At 45.4% G+C, this 20018-nt stretch overlaps 1 protein-coding gene across 1 annotated transcript in view; it reads right to left on the reverse strand.

The window, feature by feature from the left end:
* Positions 1-2576: 2576 nt before the first annotated feature.
* LOC133543780 (gastrula zinc finger protein XlCGF57.1-like) overlaps positions 2577-20018 on the reverse strand; it is a 41033-nt gene continuing 23591 nt past the window's right edge. Inside the window, exon 3 of the mRNA XM_061888567.1 lies at positions 2577-3900. Within this exon, the coding sequence (XP_061744551.1) occupies positions 2897-3900 (1004 nt within the window). The 3' untranslated portion in view covers positions 2577-2896. The remainder of the gene's footprint in view (positions 3901-20018) is intronic.

Genomic DNA, 20018 nt, shown 5'->3' on the forward strand with positions numbered 1-20018 from the left:
CCCCTCCCACTTCCAAAGACATGCACCTAGGCATAGGCCCCTCCCACCTCCAAAGACATACACCTGGGGATAGGCCCCTCCCACCTCCAAAGACATGCACCTGGGGATAGGCCCCTCCCACCTCCAAAGACATGCACCTGGGGACAGGCCCCTCCCACCTCCAAAGACATTCACCTGGGGATAGGCCCCTCCCACCTCCAAAGACATGCACCTGGGGATAGGCCCCTCCCACCTCCAAAGACATGCACCTGGGGATAGGCCCCTCCCACCTCCAAAGACATTCACCTGGGGATAGGCCCCTCCCACCTCCAAAGACATGCACCTGGGGATAAGCCCCTCCCACCTCCAAAGACATGCACCTGGGGATAGGTTGATTGGCAACACTAAATGGTCCCTAGTGTGTGAATGTTGTCTGTCTATCTGTGTTGGCCCTGCCATGAGGTGGCGACTTGTCCACGGTGTACCCCGCCTTCCACCCGATTTTAGCTGAGATAGGAACCAGCGCCCCCCACGACCCCAAAGGGGAATAAGCGGTAGAAAATGGATGGATGTTACTCTTTATAGTTAACTAAAATTAAGAAAATATTTACTGAGTCCTGCTGCTAGTTTACTTTTTGTGGAGTCATTTTGCTACCTGTTAAGGAGGGAATTTGTTCTTAAATATATATATATATATATATATATATATATATATATATATATATATATATATATAATCCTCCATATTGACAGCCATAGTTATTCATTTGTTCAGCAGAGCATTAAAACTTGGATCTGACAAAAAAGTAAACACAAAAGCTGTCTTCCTGGCTGATAAAACATGATAGCAACATGCGCCGCAGTCTAATATGGTACTCAAATCTCTATTTTAGTCTGATTATCGAGGAATAATGAGGTCACACTTATATTAAAAAAAATAATGTTAAAGTTTCGTCCGGTATTCTGATGACGATGATGAATCTGTGTCAGAACTCAGAGTCCAAATTTTGTTAACAATTGTATTAATTCATACTTTTAAAGTCCTACTGAAATGAGATGTTATTTAAACGGGGATAGCAGCTCCATTCTATGTGTCATACTTCATCATTTTGCGATATTGCCATATTTTTGCTGAAAGGATTTGGTAGAGAACATCCACGATAAAGTTGGCAACTTTTGGTCACTAATAAAAAAGCTTTGCCTGTACCGGAAGTAGCAGACGATGTGCGCATGACGTCACGGGTTGTAGGGCTCCTCACATCTGAACATTGTTTACAATCATGGCCACCAGCAGCAAGAGCGATTCGGACCGAGAAAGTGACAATTTCCCCATTAATTTGAGCGACGATGAAAGATTCGTGGATGAGGAAATTTAGAGTAAAGGACTAGAAAAAAAAAAGGCGATTGCAGTGGGAGCGATTCAGATGTTATTAGACACATTTACTAGAATAATTCTGGAAAATCCCTTATCAGCCTATTGTGTTGCTAGTGTTTTAGTGAGATCAAATAGTACCTGAAAGTCAGAGGGGTGTGGCCACGGGTGTGTTGACCGCGAGTGTCTCTGAGGGAAGTCACGTAGCTAGAAGCTCCACTGATGTCCGCTGATAAGAGCAAACTTATTACCACAATTTTCTCACCGAAAACTGCCGGTTGACATTTGGTCGTAATCCATGTTGACTTGACCGCTCTGTTCCATAGTAAAGCTTCACCTTCGGGAATTTTAAACAAGGAAACACCGGCCGTGTTTTTGTGGCTAAAGGCTAAAAGCTTCCCACCTACATCTTTCTACTTTGACTTCTCCATTATTAATTGAACAAATTGCAAAAGATTCAGCAACACAGATGTCCAGAATACTGTGTAATTATGCGATTAAAGCAGACCAATTATAGCTTGGATCAGGCTGAAAAATAATGTCCGCTACAACCCGAGACGTCAAACACACGCGTCATCATACGTGTCCTCATACGTCTCCTCATACGTGTCATCATACGTGTCATCATACGTGTCATCATACGTGTCATCATACGTGTCATCATACGTGTCATCATACGTGTCATCATACGTGTCATCATACGTTTCATCATACGTGTCATCATACGTGTCATCATACGTGTCATCATACGTGTCATCATACGTGTCATCATACGTGTCCTCATACGTGTCATCATCTGTGTCATCATCTGTGTCATCACACGTGTCATCGTACGTGTCATCGTACGTGTAATCGTACGTGTCATCGTACGTGTCATCGTACGTGTCATCATACGTGTCATCATACGTGTCATCATACGTGTCATCATACGTGTCATCATATGTGTCATCATACGTGTCATCATACGTGTCATCATACGTGTCCTCATACGTGTCATCATACGTGTCATCATACGTGTCATCACACGTGTCCTCATACGTGTCATCGTACGTGTCATCATACGTGTCATCATACGTGTCATCGTACGTGTCATCATACGTGTCATCATACCGTGATGTTTTCAACACGACACTTTGGCGCAAAATTTAAAATTGCAATTTAGTAAACTAAAGCGGCCGTATTGTCATGTGTTGCAATGTTAATATTTCATCATTGATATATAAACTATCAGACTGTGTGGTGGCTAGTAGTGGCTTTCAGTAGGACTTTAATTGGATAATAACATCAATAAAATGCAATGGAAAAAATGTGTGAAAAAATAAATAAAAGTTAAAAAATAAGATGACCTCTCTTTAACAATGGGAAAATAGAATAAAAATGTGGCAGCATAATAATATTTAATAAATGCACACAACTTAACAGGAATTACAGGACAACATATAACAGTAGAAGATGAGAAGCAGAACATTCAACGTAAAATATACATTCATATTAAACATGCTGTGTTTTTAAAGTACATTTAGCACAATCACTGTCTAAGTGTTTTTAAATCCCTGCAGCTTCCATGACTGTTACACACTTGTGTTTACTGACCTGAAACTTAGACCTGAATGTTTTATCACACACAGTGCAGCTAAATGGTTTCTCACCAGTGTGTGTTCTCATGTGTGACATCATTTCATACTTAGTGTTGAATCGTTTAGCACAAAATGAGCAAGCAAAAGGTTTCTCTCCAGTATGTATTCTCATGTGTGTGGTCATGTGATGCTTTCTTGGGAAACTCTTCTTACAGACAGAGCAAGTGAAAGGTCTCTCACCTGTGTGTGTTCTCATGTGTAATATCATGATATTCTTAGTGTTGAATCGTTTAGCACAAGCTGAGCAAGCAAAAGGTTTCTCTCCAGTATGTATTCTCATGTGTCTGGTCATATCAGGCTTACTGGGGAAACTCTTCTTACAGACAGAGCAATTAAAAGGTTTCTCTAAAGTATGTGTTCTCATGTGTGCGGTCACGTGATGCTTTCTGGGGAAACTCTTCTTACAGACAGAGCAAGGGAAAGGTTTCTCACCTGTGTGTGTTCTCATGTGTGTGGTCATGTCATGCTTTCTGGGGAAACTCTTCTTACAAACAGAGCAAGTAAAAGGTTTCTCTCCAGTATGTATTCTCATGTGCACTGTAAAATGACTCTTCTGTCGAAATGATTTCCCACATTGAGAGCAGTCAAAGTGTTTGTTGTTAGTGTGGTGTCTCGTATCACCTTTAGTGTCATTTTTACTCGTCAAAGGTTTTTGGATGTGGTCACTGTGATCAGAAGAGTCTGACATCATGTGGTCCATGTCTGACAGTGGAGCAAAGATGCTGTCTGGTTCTGACTTTATATCATCTTCGTCATTAACCTCCTCCAACCTTGGAAGCTGCTCCCACAGTTCCTCCTCTTCTTCTTCTTCTATAGGAGTGGGCTGGAGCTTCTTTTGTCCCACACTGGAGCTCCACCCCTGCTGCTTGGAGGGAATCTCTTCATGACTCTGTGCTGACACCTGCTGGACGTCTGCAGAACATAGAACACAAATGAGGTGTTACTGTATTGAAGTTTGCAGTATTCAAACTATTCACATGTGAGTTAGGCCAAATAGACAGCACTCCACTTTATGCTTTTATTTAGTTTGCTTTTTCTTTGGCCCACCCCTATAATGTTGTTCATTTTCTCCACCTACATTAAAAAGACAGCATCTATCTATATCTTGAAAAACAAAAACAATGATGTGTGTGGTGTTTGAGAACAGTTTGTAAGAGTTATGTGCAGTAAAACTTTTCATGAACTTTAACTCACCTTAATGTGCTAGACGTCTTTGATTATTATGATTTTAGTTTAGAGAGTCTACGGCAATTTGCAAGCCTGTGCTGCACATCACTTAAAAATAAAACCCAATTAAACGCATACGCACGCACGCTATCATTAACAATATCAACACATACAATTGAAGATTGGGGCAAGTTAGATGTTTCATTTAGCACATAGAGAGGTTTTTAAAAGTGACGCGTCATCACGAGTTTTGGGAACTACTGGAAAATCAAAGTCAAAAGCATGTATTTATTTATCGATATCTATATGCTTTACACTTTTTATCGCTGTGATATACCCCAAAGTTGGTCATTTTATTACTGTTGAGAGTAAAGAGTCGTACCCTTCTAACGACCGCAGTGAGGGTGTTTTGGTAGTTCCTTCCATATGAGGACCGGTGAACAAGTTAGGACATAAATCATGGTACCAACACGGAAAACCATTGTGTCTAATCGGGAATGTCTCATTTGCACCCCCGGTGGTGAAATCTATCAAAATTAGGGTGGTCTCAAAAAGGAGGAATTTTTAAAATTGAAGTGTCGGATTTAAAAGTGCTCCCCTTCTGGTCAACATATGAAATAAGAAATGTGTGTGAAAGTTTTAAGTGCTTCCCCTCTGGCCAACAAATGTAATAAGTGTGAGTAAGAAATTGAAATGTGCCTCCTTTGGCCAAAATGTATCAAATAAATATGCATACAGAGACATACTGTAATAACTTGAAGTAAATAATGAATATTAAAAAACAATTACAAACAAATCATTTAAAACAAAACTTCTTAAAATTAACTAAAACGGTACCTTATTTTATATTTTTATAGTATGTATATGTTAATGTTGTAAATACAAATCGTTATATATCTAGAAAGGGTGGTCCTAAAGAGGTAGGCACTGTGACATCTAATAGAGAGACAATTACTAGAGTCTGTGAACATTTCTCCAAAGTCAAGATTTTTTGTTGATTTAATGTGCATACGAAAGTGAACAATGACAGGTGTGACAGCAATATATGATAAAACAAGATAGCAGCTAAAGAAGGACTTCCCTATTCATCCCCAAAAAAGCCACCAGGTGAGCAGCTGATTTGACCACCTCCGGTGCTGACGTAAGACAACCTGCGTCCCATACGTTTTTTTTTTTTATTAAATCCGTTTATTTCCATTATGTAATCAACCATCAACCATTTTGTCTGATCAGTTTAACAGCACAGATTATACGTATTTAAAAATCATACACATTTACACACACACAAAAAAGAGAAAATAATGACGGCAAAAGGAAGAGGCTGAAGCCAAAGCTTATATTTGCCTTGGCACTAAGAGGGATTAACCCCAATACTTCTTAGACGGAAACAAAAATAACGACGACATAAATGAAGTACGTATTTTCCGCGCTATAAGCTGCACCTAAAAACCACACATTTTCTCAAAAGCTGACAGTGCGGCTTGTAATTTGGTGCGCTTAATATATGGATTAATATGAATATTTATTTTCATAAAGTTTAGGTCTCGCAACCACGGTAAACAGCCGCCATCTTTTTTCCCCGTCGAAGAGGAAGCGCTTCTTCTTCTACGGTAAGCAACCGCCAAGGTAAGCACCCGCCCACCTGGAAAGAGGAAGCGCTTCTTCTTCTACGGTACGCAACCGCCAAGGTAAGCACCCGCCCACCTGGAAAGAGGAAGCGCTTCTTCTTCTACGGTACGCAACCGCCAAGGTAAGCACCCGCCCACCTGGAAAGAGGAAGCGCTTCTTCTTCTACGGTAAGCAACCGCCAAGGTAAGCACCCGCCCACCTGGAAAGAGGAAGCGCTTCTTCTTCTACGGTACGCAACCGCCAAGGTAAGCACCCGCCCACCTGGAAAGAGGAAGCGCTTCTTCTTCTACGGTAAGCAACCGCCAAGGTAAGCACCCGCCCACCTGGAAAGAGGAAGCGCTTCTTCTTCTACGGTACGCAACCGCCAAGGTAAGCACCCGCCCACCTGGAAAGAGGAAGCGCTTCTTCTTCTACGGTACGCAACCGCCAAGGTAAGCACCCGCCCACCTGGAAAGAGGAAGCGCTTCTTCTTCTACGGTACGCAACCGCCAAGGTAAGCACCCGCCCACCTGGAAAGAGGAAGCGCTTCTTCTTCTACGGTACGCAACCGCCAAGGTAAGCACCCGCCCACCTGGAAAGAGGAAGCGCTTCTTCTTCTACGGTAAGCAACCGCCAAGGTAAGCACCCGCCCACCTGGAAAGAGGAAGCGCTTCTTCTTCTACGGTACGCAACCGCCAAGGTAAGCACCCGCCCACCTGGAAAGAGGAAGCGCTTCTTCTTCTACGGTACGCAACCGCCAAGGTAAGCACCCGCCCACCTGGAAAGAGGAAGCGCTTCTTCTTCTACGGTAAGCAACCGCCAAGGTAAGCACCCGCCCCCGTAGAAGAAGAAGCGCGCGGCTAATCCGATTCATTTCATTTGTGTGTTTCTGTAAAGACGACCACAAAATGGCTCCTAAGTCACGCAGAAGAACACGGAAATAGAGCAGCAGCGAGAGAATTGAACATAAATGAATCAATGGTGCGTAGGTGGAGGAAGCAACAAGATGACCTGCGCCAAGTAAAGAAGACAACACAGTTTCCGAGGGAACAAAGACAGATGGCAACAGTTGGAGGACAAACTGGAACAGTGGGTTGTTGAGCAGCAAGCAGAAGTGTTAGTAACATCACTAGGAGGACAAACTGGAACAGTGGGTTGTTGAACAGAGAGCAGCAAGCAGAAGTGTTAGTAACATCACTAGGAGGACAAACTGGAACAGTGGGTTGTTGAGCAGAGAGCAGCAAGCAGAAGTGTTAGTAACATCACTAGGAGGACAAACTGGAACAGTGGGTTGTTGAGCAGCAAGCAGAAGTGTCAGTAACATCACTAGGAGGACAAACTGGAACAGTGGGTTGTTGAACAGAGAGCAGCAAGCAGAAGTGTTAGTAACATCACTAGGAGGACAAACTGGAACAGTGGGTTGTTGAACAGAGAGCAGCAAGCAGAAGTGTTAGTAACATCACTAGGAGGACAAACTGGAACAGTGGGTTGTTGAACAGAGAGCAGCAAGCAGAAGTGTCAGTAACATCACTAGGAGGACAAACTGGAACAGTGGGTTGTTGAGCAGAGAGCAGAAGTGTTAGTAACATCACTAGGAGCACAAACTGGAACAGTGGGTTGTTGAGCAGAGAGCAGCAAGCAGAAGTGTTAGTAACATCACTAGGAGGACAAACTGGAACAGTGGGTTGTTGAGCAGAGAGCAGAAGTGTCAGTAACATCACTAGGAGGACAAACTGGAACAGTGGGTTGTTGAGCAGCAAGCAGAAGTGTCAGTAACATCACTAGGAGGACAAACTGGAACAGTGGGTTGTTGAACAGCAAGCAGAAGTGTTAGTAACATCACTAGGAGGACAAACTGGAACAGTGGGTTGTTGAGCAGAGAGCAGCAAGCAGAAGTGTTAGTAACATCACTAGGAGGACAAACTGGAACAGTGGGTTGTTGAACAGAGAGCAGCAAGCAGAAGTGTCAGTAACATCACTAGGAGGACAAACTGGAACAGTGGGTTGTTGAACAGAGAGCAGCAAGCAGAAGTGTCAGTAACATCACTAGGAGGACAAACTGGAACAGTGGGTTGTTGAGCAGCAAGCAGAAGTGTTAGTAACATCACTAGGAGGACAAACTGGAACAGTGGGTTGTTGAGCAGCAGGCAGAAGTGTTAGTAACATCACTAGGAGGACAAACTGGAACAGTGGGTTGTTGAGCAGAGAGCAGCAAGCAGAAGTGTCAGTAACATCACTAGGAGGACAAACTGGAACAGTGGGTTGTTGAGCAGAGAGCAGCAAGCAGAAGTGTTAGTAACATCACTAGGAGGACAAACTGGAACAGTGGGTTGTTGAGCAGAGAGCAGCAAGCAGAAGTGTTAGTAACATCACTAGGAGGACAAACTGGAACAGTGGGTTGTTGAGCAGAGAGCAGCAAGCAGAAGTGTTAGTAACATCACTAGGAGGACAAACTGGAACAGTGGGTTGTTGAGTAGCAAGCAGAAGTGTTAGTAACATCACTAGGAGGACAAACTGGAACAGTGGGTTGTTGAGCAGAGAGCAGCAAGCAGAAGTGTCAGTAACATCACTAGGAGGACAAACTGGAACAGTGGGTTGTTGAGCAGAGAGCAGCAAGCAGAAGTGTTAGTAACATCACTAGGAGGACAAACTGGAACAGTGGGTTGTTGAGCAGAGAGCAGCAAGCAGAAGTGTCAGTAACATCACTAGGAGGACAAACTGGAACAGTGGGTTGTTGAGCAGCAAGCAGAAGTGTTAGTAACATCACTAGGAGGACAAACTGGAACAGTGGGTTGTTGAGCAGAGAGCAGCAAGCAGAAGTGTCAGTAACATCACTAGGAGGACAAACTGGAACAGTGGGTTGTTGAGCAGAGAGCAGCAAGCAGAAGTGTCAGTAACATCACTAGGAGGACAAACTGGAACAGTGGGTTGTTGAGCAGAGAGCAGCAAGCAGAAGTGTTAGTAACATCACTAGGAGGACAAACTGGAACAGTGGGTTGTTGAGCAGAGAGCAGCAAGCAGAAGTGTCAGTAACATCACTAGGAGGACAAACTGGAACAGTGGGTTGTTGAACAGAGAGCAGCAAGCAGAAGTGTCAGTAACATCACTAGGAGGACAAACTGGAACAGTGGGTTGTTGAGCAGCAAGCAGAAGTGTTAGTAACATCACTAGGAGGACAAACTGGAACAGTGGGTTGTTGAACAGAGAGCAGCAAGCAGAAGTGTCAGTAACATCACTAGGAGGACAAACTGGAACAGTGGGTTGTTGAGCAGAGAGCAGCAAGCAGAAGTGTTAGTAACATCACTAGGAGGACAAACTGGAACAGTGGGTTGTTGAGCAGAGAGCAGCAAGCAGAAGTGTTAGTAACATCACTAGGAGGACAAACTGGAACAGTGGGTTGTTGAGCAGCAAGCAGAAGTGTCAGTAACATCACTAGGAGGACAAACTGGAACAGTGGGTTGTTGAGCAGCAAGCAGAAGTGTTAGTAACATCACTAGGAGGACAAACTGGAACAGTGGGTTGTTGAGCAGCAGGCAGAAGTGTTAGTAACATCACTAGGAGGACAAACTGGAACAGTGGGTTGTTGAGCAGAGAGCAGCAAGCAGAAGTGTCAGTAACATCACTAGGAGGACAAACTGGAACAGTGGGTTGTTGAGCAGCAAGCAGAAGTGTTAGTAACATCACTAGGAGGACAAACTGGAACAGTGGGTTGTTGAGCAGAGAGCAGCAAGCAGAAGTGTCAGTAACATCACTAGGAGGACAAACTGGAACAGTGGGTTGTTGAGCAGAGAGCAGCAAGCAGAAGTGTCAGTAACATCACTAGGAGGACAAACTGGAACAGTGGGTTGTTGAGCAGAGAGCAGCAAGCAGAAGTGTTAGTAACATCACTAGGAGGACAAACTGGAACAGTGGGTTGTTGAGCAGAGAGCAGCAAGCAGAAGTGTCAGTAACATCACTAGGAGGACAAACTGGAACAGTGGGTTGTTGAGCAGCAAGCAGAAGTGTTAGTAACATCACTAGGAGGACAAACTGGAACAGTGGGTTGTTGAGCAGAGAGCAGCAAGCAGAAGTGTCAGTAACATCACTAGGAGGACAAACTGGAACAGTGGGTTGTTGAGCAGAGAGCAGCAAGCAGAAGTGTCAGTAACATCACTAGGAGGACAAACTGGAACAGTGGGTTGTTGAGCAGAGAGCAGCAAGCAGAAGTGTTAGTAACATCACTAGGAGGACAAACTGGAACAGTGGGTTGTTGAGCAGAGAGCAGCAAGCAGAAGTGTCAGTAACATCACTAGGAGGACAAACTGGAACAGTGGGTTGTTGAGCAGAGAGCAGCAAGCAGAAGTGTCAGTAACATCACTAGGAGGACAAACTGGAACAGTGGGTTGTTGAGCAGAGAGCAGCAAGCAGAAGTGTTAGTAACATCACTAGGAGGACAAACTGGAACAGTGGGTTGTTGAGCAGAGAGCAGCAAGCAGAAGTGTCAGTAACATCACTAGGAGGACAAACTGGAACAGTGGGTTGTTGAACAGAGAGCAGCAAGCAGAAGTGTCAGTAACATCACTAGGAGGACAAACTGGAACAGTGGGTTGTTGAGCAGAGAGCAGCAAGCAGAAGTGTTAGTAACATCACTAGGAGGACAAACTGGAACAGTGGGTTGTTGAACAGAGAGCAGCAAGCAGAAGTGTCAGTAACATCACTAGGAGGACAAACTGGAACAGTGGGTTGTTGAGCAGCAAGCAGAAGTGTCAGTAACATCACTAGGAGGACAAACTGGAACAGTGGGTTGTTGAGCAGCAAGCAGAAGTGTTAGTAACATCACTAGGAGGACAAACTGGAACAGTGGGTTGTTGAACAGAGAGCAGCAAGCAGAAGTGTCAGTAACATCACTAGGAGGACAAACTGGAACAGTGGGTTGTTGAGCAGAGAGCAGCAAGCAGAAGTGTTAGTAACATCACTAGGAGGACAAACTGGAACAGTGGGTTGTTGAGCAGAGAGCAGCAAGCAGAAGTGTTAGTAACATCACTAGGAGGACAAACTGGAACAGTGGGTTGTTGAGCAGCAAGCAGAAGTGTCAGTAACATCACTAGGAGGACAAACTGGAACAGTGGGTTGTTGAGCAGCAAGCAGAAGTGTTAGTAACATCACTAGGAGGACAAACTGGAACAGTGGGTTGTTGAGCAGAGAGCAGAAGTGTTAGTAACATCACTAGGAGCACAAACTGGAACAGTGGGTTGTTGAGCAGAGAGCAGCAAGCAGAAGTGTTAGTAACATCACTAGGAGGACAAACTGGAACAGTGGGTTGTTGAGCAGAGAGCAGAAGTGTCAGTAACATCACTAGGAGGACAAACTGGAACAGTGGGTTGTTGAGCAGCAAGCAGAAGTGTCAGTAACATCACTAGGAGGACAAACTGGAACAGTGGGTTGTTGAACAGCAAGCAGAAGTGTTAGTAACATCACTAGGAGGACAAACTGGAACAGTGGGTTGTTGAGCAGAGAGCAGCAAGCAGAAGTGTTAGTAACATCACTAGGAGGACAAACTGGAACAGTGGGTTGTTGAACAGAGAGCAGCAAGCAGAAGTGTCAGTAACATCACTAGGAGGACAAACTGGAACAGTGGGTTGTTGAACAGAGAGCAGCAAGCAGAAGTGTCAGTAACATCACTAGGAGGACAAACTGGAACAGTGGGTTGTTGAGCAGCAAGCAGAAGTGTTAGTAACATCACTAGGAGGACAAACTGGAACAGTGGGTTGTTGAGCAGCAGGCAGAAGTGTTAGTAACATCACTAGGAGGACAAACTGGAACAGTGGGTTGTTGAGCAGAGAGCAGCAAGCAGAAGTGTCAGTAACATCACTAGGAGGACAAACTGGAACAGTGGGTTGTTGAGCAGAGAGCAGCAAGCAGAAGTGTTAGTAACATCACTAGGAGGACAAACTGGAACAGTGGGTTGTTGAGCAGAGAGCAGCAAGCAGAAGTGTTAGTAACATCACTAGGAGGACAAACTGGAACAGTGGGTTGTTGAGCAGAGAGCAGCAAGCAGAAGTGTTAGTAACATCACTAGGAGGACAAACTGGAACAGTGGGTTGTTGAGTAGCAAGCAGAAGTGTTAGTAACATCACTAGGAGGACAAACTGGAACAGTGGGTTGTTGAGCAGAGAGCAGCAAGCAGAAGTGTCAGTAACATCACTAGGAGGACAAACTGGAACAGTGGGTTGTTGAGCAGAGAGCAGCAAGCAGAAGTGTTAGTAACATCACTAGGAGGACAAACTGGAACAGTGGGTTGTTGAGCAGAGAGCAGCAAGCAGAAGTGTCAGTAACATCACTAGGAGGACAAACTGGAACAGTGGGTTGTTGAGCAGCAAGCAGAAGTGTTAGTAACATCACTAGGAGGACAAACTGGAACAGTGGGTTGTTGAGCAGAGAGCAGCAAGCAGAAGTGTCAGTAACATCACTAGGAGGACAAACTGGAACAGTGGGTTGTTGAGCAGAGAGCAGCAAGCAGAAGTGTCAGTAACATCACTAGGAGGACAAACTGGAACAGTGGGTTGTTGAGCAGAGAGCAGCAAGCAGAAGTGTTAGTAACATCACTAGGAGGACAAACTGGAACAGTGGGTTGTTGAGCAGAGAGCAGCAAGCAGAAGTGTCAGTAACATCACTAGGAGGACAAACTGGAACAGTGGGTTGTTGAACAGAGAGCAGCAAGCAGAAGTGTCAGTAACATCACTAGGAGGACAAACTGGAACAGTGGGTTGTTGAGCAGCAAGCAGAAGTGTTAGTAACATCACTAGGAGGACAAACTGGAACAGTGGGTTGTTGAACAGAGAGCAGCAAGCAGAAGTGTCAGTAACATCACTAGGAGGACAAACTGGAACAGTGGGTTGTTGAGCAGAGAGCAGCAAGCAGAAGTGTTAGTAACATCACTAGGAGGACAAACTGGAACAGTGGGTTGTTGAGCAGAGAGCAGCAAGCAGAAGTGTTAGTAACATCACTAGGAGGACAAACTGGAACAGTGGGTTGTTGAGCAGCAAGCAGAAGTGTCAGTAACATCACTAGGAGGACAAACTGGAACAGTGGGTTGTTGAGCAGCAAGCAGAAGTGTTAGTAACATCACTAGGAGGACAAACTGGAACAGTGGGTTGTTGAGCAGCAGGCAGAAGTGTTAGTAACATCACTAGGAGGACAAACTGGAACAGTGGGTTGTTGAGCAGAGAGCAGCAAGCAGAAGTGTCAGTAACATCACTAGGAGGACAAACTGGAACAGTGGGTTGTTGAGCAGCAAGCAGAAGTGTTAGTAACATCACTAGGAGGACAAACTGGAACAGTGGGTTGTTGAGCAGAGAGCAGCAAGCAGAAGTGTCAGTAACATCACTAGGAGGACAAACTGGAACAGTGGGTTGTTGAGCAGAGAGCAGCAAGCAGAAGTGTCAGTAACATCACTAGGAGGACAAACTGGAACAGTGGGTTGTTGAGCAGAGAGCAGCAAGCAGAAGTGTTAGTAACATCACTAGGAGGACAAACTGGAACAGTGGGTTGTTGAGCAGAGAGCAGCAAGCAGAAGTGTCAGTAACATCACTAGGAGGACAAACTGGAACAGTGGGTTGTTGAGCAGCAAGCAGAAGTGTTAGTAACATCACTAGGAGGACAAACTGGAACAGTGGGTTGTTGAGCAGAGAGCAGCAAGCAGAAGTGTCAGTAACATCACTAGGAGGACAAACTGGAACAGTGGGTTGTTGAGCAGAGAGCAGCAAGCAGAAGTGTCAGTAACATCACTAGGAGGACAAACTGGAACAGTGGGTTGTTGAGCAGAGAGCAGCAAGCAGAAGTGTTAGTAACATCACTAGGAGGACAAACTGGAACAGTGGGTTGTTGAGCAGAGAGCAGCAAGCAGAAGTGTCAGTAACATCACTAGGAGGACAAACTGGAACAGTGGGTTGTTGAGCAGAGAGCAGCAAGCAGAAGTGTCAGTAACATCACTAGGAGGACAAACTGGAACAGTGGGTTGTTGAGCAGAGAGCAGCAAGCAGAAGTGTTAGTAACATCACTAGGAGGACAAACTGGAACAGTGGGTTGTTGAGCAGAGAGCAGCAAGCAGAAGTGTCAGTAACATCACTAGGAGGACAAACTGGAACAGTGGGTTGTTGAACAGAGAGCAGCAAGCAGAAGTGTCAGTAACATCACTAGGAGGACAAACTGGAACAGTGGGTTGTTGAGCAGAGAGCAGCAAGCAGAAGTGTTAGTAACATCACTAGGAGGACAAACTGGAACAGTGGGTTGTTGAACAGAGAGCAGCAAGCAGAAGTGTCAGTAACATCACTAGGAGGACAAACTGGAACAGTGGGTTGTTGAGCAGCAAGCAGAAGTGTCAGTAACATCACTAGGAGGACAAACTGGAACAGTGGGTTGTTGAGCAGCAAGCAGAAGTGTTAGTAACATCACTAGGAGGACAAACTGGAACAGTGGGTTGTTGAACAGAGAGCAGCAAGCAGAAGTGTCAGTAACATCACTAGGAGGACAAACTGGAACAGTGGGTTGTTGAGCAGAGAGCAGCAAGCAGAAGTGTTAGTAACATCACTAGGAGGACAAACTGGAACAGTGGGTTGTTGAGCAGAGAGCAGCAAGCAGAAGTGTTAGTAACATCACTAGGAGGACAAACTGGAACAGTGGGTTGTTGAGCAGCAAGCAGAAGTGTCAGTAACATCACTAGGAGGACAAACTGGAACAGTGGGTTGTTGAGCAGCAAGCAGAAGTGTTAGTAACATCACTAGGAGGACAAACTGGAACAGTGGGTTGTTGAGCAGCAGGCAGAAGTGTTAGTAACATCACTAGGAGGACAAACTGGAACAGTGGGTTGTTGAGCAGAGAGCAGCAAGCAGAAGTGTCAGTAACATCACTAGGAGGACAAACTGGAACAGTGGGTTGTTGAGCAGCAAGCAGAAGTGTTAGTAACATCACTAGGAGGACAAACTGGAACAGTGGGTTGTTGAGCAGCAAGCAGAAGTGTTAGTAACATCACTAGGAGGACAAACTGGAACAGTGGGTTGTTGAACAGAGAGCAGAAGTGTCAGTAACATCACTAGGAGGACAAACTGGAACAGTGGGTTGTTGAGCAGAGAGCAGCAAGCAGAAGTGTAAGTAACATCACTAGGAGGACAAACTGGAACAGTGGGTTGTTGAGCAGCAAGCAGAAGTGTTAGTAACATCACTAGGAGGACAAACTGGAACAGTGGGTTGTTGAGCAGAGAGCAGCAAGCAGAAGTGTTAGTAACATCACTAGGAGGACAAACTGGAACAGTGGGTTGTTGAACAGAGAGCAGCAAGCAGAAGTGTCAGTAACATCACTAGGAGGACAAACTGGAACAGTGGGTTGTTGAGCAGCAAGCAGAAGTGTTAGTAACATCACTAGGAGGACAAACTGGAACAGTGGGTTGTTGAACAGAGAGCAGCAAGCAGAAGTGTCAGTAACATCACTAGGAGGACAAACTGGAACAGTGGGTTGTTGAGCAGAGAGCAGCAAGTAGAAGTGTTAGTAACATCACTAGGAGGACAAACTGGAACAGTGGGTTGTTGAGCAGAGAGCAGCAAGCAGAAGTGTTAGTAACATCACTAGGAGGACAAACTGGAACAGTGGGTTGTTGAGCAGCAAGCAGAAGTGTTAGTAACATCACTAGGAGGACAAACTGGAACAGTGGGTTGTTGAACAGAGAGCAGCAAGCAGAAGTGTTAGTAACATCACTAGGAGGACAAACTGGAACAGTGGGTTGTTGAACAGAGAGCAGCAAGCAGAAGTGTCAGTAACATCACTAGGAGGACAAACTGGAACAGTGGGTTGTTGAGCAGCAAGCAGAAGTGTTAGTAACATCACTAGGAGGACAAACTGGAACAGTGGGTTGTTGAACAGAGAGCAGCAAGCAGAAGTGTCAGTAACATCACTAGGAGGACAAACTGGAACAGTGGGTTGTTGAGCAGAGAGCAGCAAGCAGAAGTGTTAGTAACATCACTAGGAGGACAAACTGGAACAGTGGGTTGTTGAGCAGAGAGCAGCAAGCAGAAGTGTTAGTAACATCACTAGGAGGACAAACTGGAACAGTGGGTTGTTGAACAGAGAGCAGCAAGCAGAAGTGTTAGTAACATCACTAGGAGGACAAACTGGAACAGTGGGTTGTTGAGCAGAGAGCAGCAAGCAGAAGTGTCAGTAACATCACTAGGAGGACAAACTGGAACAGTGGGTTGTTGAGCAGAGAGCAGCAAGCAGAAGTGTCAGTAACATCACTAGGAGGACAAACTGGAACAGTGGGTTGTTGAGCAGAGAGCAGCAAGCAGAAGTGTTAGTAACATCACTAGGAGGACAAACTGGAACAGTGGGTTGTTGAACAGAGAGCAGCAAGCAGAAGTGTCAGTAACATCACTAGGAGGACAAACTGGAACAGTGGGTTGTTGAGCAGAGAGCAGCAAGCAGAAGTGTTAGTAACATCACTAGGAGGACAAACTGGAACAGTGGGTTGTTGAGCAGAGAGCAGCAAGCAGAAGTGTTAGTAACATCACTAGGAGGACAAACTGGAACAGTGGGTTGTTGAGCAGAGAGCAGCAAGCAGAAGTGTCAGTAACATCACTAGGAGGACAAACTGGAACAGTGGGTTGTTGAGCAGAGAGCAGCAAGCAGAAGTGTTAGTAACATCACTAGGAGGACAAACTGGAACAGTGGGTTGTTGAGCAGAGAGCAGCAAGCAGAAGTGTTAGTAACATCACTAGGAGGACAAACTGGAACAGTGGGTTGTTGAGCAGAGAGCAGAAGTGTCAGTAACATCACTAGGAGGACAAACTGGAACAGTGGGTTGTTGAACAGAGAGCAGCAAGCAGAAGTGTCAGTAACATCACTAGGAGGACAAACTGGAACAGTGGGTTGTTGAACAGCAAGCAGAAGTGTTAGTAACATCACTAGGAGGACAAACTGGAACAGTGGGTTGTTGAGCAGAGAGCAGCAAGCAGAAGTGTTAGTAACATCACTAGGAGGACAAACTGGAACAGTGGGTTGTTGAACAGCAAGCAGAAGTGTCAGTAACATCACTAGGAGGACAAACTGGAACAGTGGGTTGTTGAACAGAGAGCAGCAAGCAGAAGTGTTAGTAACATCACTAGGAGGACAAACTGGAACAGTGGGTTGTTGAGCAGAGAGCAGCAAGCAGAAGTGTCAGTAACATCACTAGGAGGACAAACTGGAACAGTGGGTTGTTGAACAGAGAGCAGCAAGCAGAAGTGTCAGTAACATCACTAGGAGGACAAACTGGAACAGTGGGTTGTTGAGCAGAGAGCAGCAAGCAGAAGTGTCAGTAACATCACTAGGAGGACAAACTGGAACAGTGGGTTGTTGAGCAGAGAGCAGCAAGCAGAAGTGTTAGTAACATCACTAGGAGGACAAACTGGAACAGTGGGTTGTTGAGCAGAGAGCAGCAAGCAGAAGTGTCAGTAACATCACTAGGAGGACAAACTGGAACAGAGGGTAGTTGAACAGAGAGCAGCAAGCAGAAGTGTTAGTAACATCACTAGGAGGACAAACTGGAACAGTGGGTTGTTGAGCAGAGAGCAGCAAGCAGAAGTGTCAGTAACATCACTAGGAGGACAAACTGGAACAGAGGGTAGTTGAACAGAGAGCAGCAAGCAGAAGTGTTAGTAACATCACTAGGAGGACAAACTGGAACAGTGGGTTGTTGAACAGAGAGCAGCAAGCAGAAGTGTTAGTAACATCACTAGGAGGACAAACTGGAACAGTGGGTTGTTGAACAGAGAGCAGCAAGCAGAAGTGTTAGTAACATCACTAGGAGGACAAACTGGAACAGTGGGTTGTTGAGCAGAGAGCAGCAAGCAGAAGTGTTAGTAACATCACTAGGAGGACAAACTGGAACAGTGGGTTGTTGAGCAGAGAGCAGCAAGCAGAAGTGTCAGTAACATCACTAGGAGGACAAACTGGAACAGAGGGTAGTTGAACAGAGAGCAGCAAGCAGAAGTGTTAGTAACATCACTAGGAGGACAAACTGGAACAGTGGGTTGTTGAACAGAGAGCAGCAAGCAGAAGTGTTAGTAACATCACTAGGAGGACAAACTGGAACAGTGGGTTGTTGAACAGAGAGCAGCAAGCAGAAGTGTTAGTAACATCACTAGGAGGACAAACTGGAACAGTGGGTTGTTGAGCAGAGAGCAGCAAGCAGAAGTGTTAGTAACATCACTAGGAGGACAAACTGGAACAGTGGGTTGTTGAGCAGAGAGCAGCAAGCAGAAGTGTTAGTAACATCACTAGGAGGACAAACTGGAACAGTGGGTTGTTGAACAGAGAGCAGCAAGCAGAAGTGTCAGTAACATCACTAGGAGGACAAACTGGAACAGTGGGTTGTTGAGCAGCAAGCAGAAGTGTTAGTAACATCACTAGGAGGACAAACTGGAACAGTGGGTTGTTGAACAGAGAGCAGCAAGCAGAAGTGTCAGTAACATCACTAGGAGGACAAACTGGAACAGTGGGTTGTTGAACAGAGAGCAGCAAGCAGAAGTGTCAGTAACATCACTAGGAGGACAAACTGGAACAGTGGGTTGTTGAGCAGAGAGCAGCAAGCAGAAGTGTTAGTAACATCACTAGGAGGACAAACTGGAACAGTGGGTTGTTGAGCAGAGAGCAGCAAGCAGAAGTGTTAGTAACATCACTAGGAGGACAAACTGGAACAGTGGGTTGTTGAGCAGAGAGCAGCAAGCAGAAGTGTTAGTAACATCACTAGGAGGACAAACTGGAACAGTGGGTTGTTGAACAGAGAGCAGCAAGCAGAAGTGTCAGTAACATCACTAGGAGGACAAACTGGAACAGTGGGTTGTTGAGCAGCAAGCAGAAGTGTTAGTAACATCACTAGGAGGACAAACTGGAACAGTGGGTTGTTGAACAGAGAGCAGCAAGCAGAAGTGTCAGTAACATCACTAGGAGGACAAACTGGAACAGTGGGTTGTTGAACAGAGAGCAGCAAGCAGAAGTGTCAGTAACATCACTAGGAGGACAAACTGGAACAGTGGGTTGTTGAGCAGAGAGCAGCAAGCAGAAGTGTTAGTAACATCACTAGGAGGACAAACTGGAACAGTGGGTTGTTGAGCAGAGAGCAGCAAGCAGAAGTGTCAGTAACATCACTAGGAGGACAAACTGGAACAGTGGGTTGTTGAGCAGCAAGCAGAAGTGTTAGTAACATCACTAGGAGGACAAACTGGAACAGTGGGTTGTTGAACAGAGAGCAGAAGTGTCAGTAACATCACTAGGAGGACAAACTGGAACAGTGGGTTGTTGAGCAGAGAGCAGCAAGCAGAAGTGTAAGTAACATCACTAGGAGGACAAACTGGAACAGTGGGTTGTTGAGCAGCAAGCAGAAGTGTTAGTAACATCACTAGGAGGACAAACTGGAACAGTGGGTTGTTGAGCAGAGAGCAGCAAGCAGAAGTGTTAGTAACATCACTAGGAGGACAAACTGGAACAGTGGGTTGTTGAGCAGAGAGCAGCAAGCAGAAGTGTTAGTAACATCACTAGGAGGACAAACTGGAACAGTGGGTTGTTGAACAGAGAGCAGCAAGCAGAAGTGTCAGTAACATCACTAGGAGGACAAACTGGAACAGTGGGTTGTTGAGCAGCAAGCAGAAGTGTTAGTAACATCACTAGGAGGACAAACTGGAACAGTGGGTTGTTGAACAGAGAGCAGCAAGCAGAAGTGTCAGTAACATCACTAGGAGGACAAACTGGAACAGTGGGTTGTTGAGCAGAGAGCAGCAAGCAGAAGTGTTAGTAACATCACTAGGAGGACAAACTGGAACAGTGGGTTGTTGAGCAGAGAGCAGCAAGCAGAAGTGTTAGTAACATCACTAGGAGGACAAACTGGAACAGTGGGTTGTTGAGCAGCAAGCAGAAGTGTTAGTACATCACTAGGAGGACAAACTGGAACAGTGGGTTGTTGAGCAGAGAGCAGCAAGCAGAAGTGTCAGTAACATCACTAGGAGGACAAACTGGAACAGTGGGTTGTTGAGCAGAGAGCAGCAAGCAGAAGTGTTAGTAACATCACTAGGAGGACAAACTGGAACAGTGGGTTGTTGAGCAGAGAGCAGCAAGCAGAAGTGTCAGTAACATCACTAGGAGGACAAACTGGAACAGTGGGTTGTTGAGCAGCAAGCAGAAGTGTTAGTAACATCACTAGGAGGACAAACTGGAACAGTGGGTTGTTGAGCAGAGAGCAGCAAGCAGAAGT

Source organism: Nerophis ophidion, linkage group LG26, assembly GCF_033978795.1.
Source record: "Nerophis ophidion isolate RoL-2023_Sa linkage group LG26, RoL_Noph_v1.0, whole genome shotgun sequence".
Taxonomy (NCBI): Eukaryota; Metazoa; Chordata; class Actinopteri; order Syngnathiformes; family Syngnathidae; genus Nerophis; species Nerophis ophidion.